Source organism: Carassius carassius, chromosome 18 (assembly GCF_963082965.1).
Source record: "Carassius carassius chromosome 18, fCarCar2.1, whole genome shotgun sequence".
NCBI classification, from domain to species: domain Eukaryota; kingdom Metazoa; phylum Chordata; class Actinopteri; order Cypriniformes; family Cyprinidae; genus Carassius; species Carassius carassius.
The window spans coordinates 3,507,684-3,515,000 of NC_081772.1; the positions used below are offsets into that span (position 1 = coordinate 3,507,684).

General features: G+C 39.0%; 1 protein-coding gene across 1 annotated transcript in view; it reads left to right on the forward strand.

The window, feature by feature from the left end:
* Positions 1-341: 341 nt before the first annotated feature.
* LOC132092126 (kinesin-like protein KIF3C) overlaps positions 342-7,317 on the forward strand; it is a 19,930-nt gene continuing 12,954 nt past the window's right edge. The window contains exon 1 of the mRNA XM_059498213.1: positions 342-2,077. Coding sequence (XP_059354196.1) covers positions 662-2,077 — 1,416 coding nt within the window. The 5' untranslated portion in view covers positions 342-661. The remainder of the gene's footprint in view (positions 2,078-7,317) is intronic.

Consider the following 7,317-nt stretch of genomic DNA (forward strand, 5'->3'; position numbering starts at 1 on the left):
ATAGGATCATTTAAATCTAGAGGCAGAAATTGTATATATTACAAATCCACTAGATGGTGCCAATGATATACAATTAACCAACCCAAAGCACAAAAATAAATCTAATTTTAATTAGCCTACCACACAGTACAGTATAAAAACCATTACACCTATGGGATGTCCCCACTTTTCACAAAAACAATATTTCTATTAGAAAATATAATCTTTTTTTATTTTAAGTCACTGAGATATGAAATTTATTTGATATATCAGAGCCTTAATTGCTTAAAAATCCCATTCGAATTTCAGATTGCTTGTTTCTCTTACCAGATCTGGCAACCCTGATGTGTGTGTGTGTGTGTGTGTGTGTGTGTGTTTGGGCAGGGCTGCAGTGAAGCGTGTGTGTGATTCTCTGCCAGACGCGCTTGTATCTCGGATCTTCTTGTGTTTCGGTGGAAATCGGTGAGATATTCTGAGTTTTTGATTTCATCCATCCGTGTTTATGACGGAGCCGCCTTTATCATTTATTCATTTGTGGAGACCGCAGAGATTTGCAGCGGGACTGACATCATGCGCTCGGTGACCGGCTGATGCTGATGCTGACATCGTCCAACATCCATCTGCTTTAACGGGAATACTACGCTCATTCGTGATCCATTCATCTCGTATAGACGGATTCAACATGTCCATGAAGGCCAAAATCGGCGAGGCGGTGAAGGTGGTGGTTCGGTGTCGCCCGCTCAACCGTAAAGAGGAATCGATGGGGTATGAGAATAGCGTGCAGATGGATGTGAAACTGGGCCAGGTGGCCCTGCGGAACCCCAAGGCGGGTCCGGGAGAGCTGCTCAAGACCTTCACGTTCGATGCGGTTTACGACGCTTGTTCCAAACAGAGTGACCTGTACGACGAGACGGTGCGACCGCTCATCGACTCGGTTCTGTGCGGCTTCAACGGCACCATCTTCGCGTACGGACAGACGGGAACCGGGAAGACGTACACCATGCAAGGCCAGTGGCTGGACGCCGAGCGCCGCGGCATCATCCCGAACTCGTTCGAGCACATCTTCACGCACATCTCGCGCTCTCAGAACCAGCAGTACCTGGTCCGGGCCTCTTATTTGGAGATCTACCAGGAGGAGATCCGCGACCTGCTCACCAAAGACCACAGCAAGAAGCTGGAGCTGAAGGAGAGCGCCGACTCAGGGGTCTACATCAAAGATCTGTCCTCCTTCGTCACCAAGAACGTGAAGGAGATCGAGCACGTGATGAACGTGGGGAACCAGACTAGATCGGTGGGCTTCACCAACATGAACGAGCATAGCTCGAGGTCACACGCCATCTTCATCATCACGGTGGAGTGCAGCCAGCTTGGGCCAGATGGACAGAACCACATCCGCGTTGGCAAACTCAACCTGGTTGACCTGGCGGGCAGCGAGAGACAGACCAAGACTGGCGTCCAAGGAGAACGTCTGAAGGAGGCCACCAAGATCAACCTGTCTCTCTCCGCTCTGGGAAATGTAATCTCTGCGTTGGTGGATGGACGAAGTTCTCACATTCCATACCGTGACTCAAAACTCACACGGTTGCTGCAGGACTCATTGGGCGGGAACGCCAAGACCATCATGGTGGCTACTTTGGGACCGGCCTCCTACAATTATGAGGAGACCCTGACCACCCTGCGCTACGCCAACCGTGCCAAGAACATCAAGAACAAGCCTCGTGTCAACGAAGACCCCAAAGACGCCCTCCTGAGGGAGTTCCAGGAGGAGATCGCCCGGCTGAAATCGCAGCTGGATAAACGTGGCATGCTCACCAAGAGGAAGAGTAGGACCAGGAGACTGAAGAAGACCGGAGAAGGAGGAGAGGAAGAGGTAGAGGAGGAGGATGTTGAAGATGATGATGAAGAAAGCATGGAGAAGGAGGCGCAGGAGTACATGAAGGAGCAGCAGGAGAAGCTGGAGAGAGAGAAGGAGGCCATAAGAGATGATCATTCTCTGGTGGCAGAGGAGAAACAGAGACTCCTGGAGGAGAAAGAGAGGATGATGAGGCATCTGAAGAAGGAGCAGGAGGCCACAGAACTCCTCACAGCCAAGTTTAAGGTTAGTATATTGTGCGTGTAAGTTTAAATGATATATTACAAAAAAAATCCTTAAATATTGTTGTATGGAATTATGTAATTAATAGATATCACACTCCGATATAGATAGATAGATAGATAGATAGATAGATAGATAGATAGATAGATAGATAGATAGATAGATAGATAGATAGATGGATGGATGGATAGATAGATAAAAAATAGATAGATCAAACAACAGCAAATCAAAAAGAGGTCGCTCTTTGTGTCAGAGCAGATCAGAGATCAGAGTCCATGTGAGTTTCCATGTGTTTGATCTCTGCTGTCACATCACAGCGTAACCATGACGACGAAATCATGAGTGCGTTCCTCCACTGCACGTTTCAACACAAGCGCTTGTTGATCTTCTGAAGATGACAATACTATGCGTAATCCTTTTATTTATGCTTTATTTAGAACACAGGATTGCTTTTTTCATCCCGTTGATGCTGTCGGGTTACAGAGAAGTGTATATTATAACAGGGTACAGACCTTCAGCTGTGTGTATCAGAGCTAACAGACTCGATCACAGACAACATCCTGCTGCGGTCAGCCAATCACGTGCTCTCATTGTTTCTCGGTCATCATTAAGCCAATCAAAAGACAGTAGCCAGGCAGAGTTTCCATACAATATCTGGTGTAAAAGCATTGATTAGAGTTAACATAATAATAATAGTAATGGTCTGATTCCCATCAACAGTGTTTGTGTGTCGAGGTTATTATCATGAACTAAAACTAAAACCATAAAAAAAATATTTTTTATAACATCTACACTATTTTTTAACCTTAATAGCTATACTGTTTTTTTTATAAACTGTAACAATATATATAAAAAAAATATTAATTATTTTTATAATAAACATTAATCTAAATAAAATAAAATGTAAAAATATATAAAAATTAACTTTATTTAATTTATTTAAATTAATAAAACATTTAATATCAGCTAGTTTCCCAGGCAATATTTCTTATTTTTATTTAGTTTGTTTATTTAGTTAACTAAAACTAATTCAACTAAAACTTAATTTTACATTAAAAACTAATAACAATAACTACAGAAAATATAAAATTATAGATAAAGCTTAATAAAACTAAAAACAAAACTTAATAAAAGCATTTAGAAATATTTTACATAAAACAAATAGTAAAAATTACAAAAAAGTACAAATCAAAATTCTGAAAACTTTAAATGAACTGAAAACTAACATTAAAGGGTTAGTTCACCCAAAAATGAAAATTAAGCCATAAATTACTAATCCTTGGTGTATATGACTTTCTTCTTTCAGACGAATCCAGTTGGAGTTATTTAAAAAACTGTCTTTGATCTTTCAAGCTTTTTGATGTCACTCAGCGGGTGTTGCACTGCATCGGCCCATGAGAAGTTTAATAAAAAGTGCATCTATTAAAAATAAGTGTCTCGCACAGCTCTGGGGGTGAATAAAGGCCTCCTGAAACAAATAAGTGTGTTTTTGTAAGAAAAATATACATATTCAAAACATAATAATCACTCTAATCTAACGATGCAGTGCAACACCTTCTGAGTGCCATCAAACAGCTTGAAAGATCAAAGACAATTTTTAAAATAACCCAGACTGGATTCGTTTAAAAGAGGGAAGTCATATACACCTAGGATGACTTCAAGGTGAGTTATTTATGGGCTAATTTTCATTTTGGGGTGAACTAACCCTTTAACATCAACAATACTAAAATAACACCGTTTTTTTCTGAAATTCAAGTCATGTGATCTGATGCATCTTGTGATGACCTAATGCATGACATCATATTTTCACATGTGCTTGTGCAATATTCTGAGTGCATGTGATAGCAAAGCAGGCTGCTGGAAATATATAGTATATAACTCTTCATTCTCATATAGGAGGTGTTTGCGGTAGTTCTGGCCTGATGCAGGATGAGAGAGGGGCTTCAGATTTATAAATAACCCTGATTATTGGTGGGTCATTTCCTGACAGGTGATGATTCATCACAACCTCATCCTGTTCCCTGTGCTGTGAGCCAATCACATCACTTGATCTCAAACAATAACAGCAACACAGGAAGCACATCACTGAATGTCTGATTATAAACACATTCACATACTGTTCACAGTCACATACTGGCTTGCTACTCACTATAAATTTCAATATATTTAAATAGATTTGTCATATATACATATATATACACACACACACACACACGTTTTTGTTTTCAGTGAATATCTACAAAAATTTACAGTAACAACATAAACATACAGCATACAGAATAATTGCATACTATATGATCTGCACACGTAGTAGGAGTAGTATGGTGTTGTTCTAAACTCAGCACATGACTCAGATTCATTGTGCTGCAACTAGAGTGAACTGAGTGTTTAGTTGTGAAGTCCCAGTGCTCATGTGCCTGTTTTACCTGTGGAACAAACTAAACCACTTCACACACACTTTTAGCCTTTAATATCTGTTTACACAACTGTTTTCTAGTTTAATTATACTGTCATTTAAAGAAAGGATGTGGGGGCGAGACAGACAGACAGGAAGAAACATAATTATATAGTGTCTTTTGGATTTGTTTGTGTGTGTGACTATATATTTGGAGTAGCGTACTGTTATACTTTATGCTACTAGTATAATCATACTGTTTTCACAGTGTGTTGAATGTACTGTATACCAGTGTAGTCATTGTTAACAACAAACCAAAACTATATACAATTAACCTGAAATAAAAATATATATATATAAATACTGGATGGAAAAAGTAAAAAAAAAACTAATAAAAAATGACAAAAGAACATAAAATTACTGAAACTTACATTAAAACTCATTTTAAAATGAAAACTGGAAATGTAAAAATATAAACTCTAAATATTATTAAATGCTATAACATTATGTAAACAACACTGAAATAATAACAGATTCATATTTTATATTTGTATACATACAATCTCTAAATTAAAAAAACTAAAATTAAGTACTAAAACTAAAAAGCTTAAATAAAATTAATTAAAGCTAAATATAAGTATTAAATAAATAACAATGTCAAGCATATAACACAACTACTAAAATGTGTTTTAAAACTGATATTAAAATGAAAACTGAAAATATAAAACTAAAAATTATTCAAAATATTAGTAAATACTGCAAAATTACATAATACAGAAATGAGACTGATTTATACTGTACTTTTGTACACATGGAATCCCCAGATGATAAAATATAAAATGCAAAAAAGCCATTTTGTAACCATTATACCTGAACGCCACTTAAACATTCAATGTAATTGTTTCACAATATATCGTTATGTAATGTATGCTAGTGTTCATTTCCAAACGTAGCCTGTATGTGCTGACTGTTCACCCAGCATGCTTTGTGTAAATATTGATGTGTCAGCTTCATTGTGTAGGTGGGCGGAGCTTGTGTTCGGAGCTCCTGGCCAATGAACTCCTCAGCAGTGTGAATAGATAATGAGCCAGACTGGTCCTGAGCTCTGTTGCCATGGTGATGGGAATGTAAGGGGCCTGGATGGAAAGGTCTCTGTTAGACGAGCTCATCTTTGCTGCTGAGTGTATGTGTGTGTGTGTGTGTGTGTGTGTGTGATGACTGAGCGTCCTGCTGGTGCTTCCCCAGAGGCCCATGTCTATTTTAAACCATCTCTCTGTTTCTCTCTCTCTCTGATCTTTTTTTCCTTCACTACTGTAACAGTATATTGTATACAATATAAAATGAGTCAAAATATTACTCAAACCTCAAGATGTGAGTGAGTAAAGAGTTTTGTAATATATTTCTATATTTTATACAACCCGAATTCCGGAAAAGTTGGGACGTTTTTTAAATTTTAATAAAATGAAAACTAAAGGAATTTCAAATCACATGAGCCAATATTTTATTCACAATAGAACATAGATAACGTAGCAAATGTTTAAACTGAGAAATTTTACACTTTTATCCACTTAATTAGCTCATTTAAAATTTAATGCCTGCTACAGGTCTCAAAAAAGTTGGCACGGGGGCAACAAATGGCTAAAAAAGCAAGCAGTTTTGAAAAGATTCAGCTGGGAGAACATCTAGTGATTAATTAAGTTAATTGATATCAGGTCTGTAACATGATTAGCTATAAAAGCTTTGTCTTAGAGAAGCAGAGTCTCTCAGAAGTAAAGATGGGCAGAGGCTCTCCAATCTGTGAAAGACTGCGTAAAAAAAATTGTGGAAAACTTTAAAAACAATGTTCCTCAACGTCAAATTGCAAAGACTTTGCAAATCTCATCATCTACAGTGCATAACATCATCAAAAGATTCAGAGAAACTGGAGAAATCTCTGTGCGTAAGGGACAAGGCCGGAGACCTTTATTGGATGCCCGTGGTCTTCGGGCTCTCAGACGACACTGCATCACTCATCGGCATGATTGTGTCAATGACATTACTAAATGGGCCCAGGAATACTTTCAGAAACCACTGTTGGTAAACACAATCCGCCGTGCCATCAGCAGATGCCAACTAAAGCTCTATCATGCAAAAAGGAAGCCATATGTGAACATGGTCCAGAAGCGCCGTCGTGTCCTGTGGGCCAAGGCTCATTTAAAATGGACTATTTCAAAGTGGAATAGTGTTTTATGGTCAGACGAGTCCAAATTTGACATTCTTGTTGGAAATCACGGACGCCGTGTCCTCCGGGCTAAAGAGGAGGGAGACCTTCCAGCATGTTATCAGCGTTCAGTTCAAAAGCCAGCATCTCTGATGGTATGGGGGTGCATAAGTGCATACGGTATGGGCAGCTTGCATGTTTTGGAAGGCTCTGTGAATGCTGAAAGGTATATAAAGGTTTTAGAGCAACATATGCTTCCCTCCAAACAACGTCTATTTCAGGGAAGGCCTTGTTTATTTCAGCAGGACAATGCAAAACCACATACTGCAGCTATAACAACAGCATGGCTTCGTCGTAGAAGAGTCCGGGTGCTAACCTGGCCTGCCTGCAGTCCAGATCTTTCACCTATAGAGAACATTTGGCGCATCATTAAACGAAAAATATGTCAAAGACGACCACGAACTCTTCAGCAGCTGGAAATCTATATAAGGCAAGAATGGGACCAAATTCCAACAGCAAAACTCCAGCAACTCATAGCCTCAATGCCCAGACATCTTCAAACTGTTTTGAAAAGAAAAGGAGATGCTACACCATGGTAAACATGCCCCGTCCCAACTATTTTGAAACCTGTAGCAGAAATCAAAATTG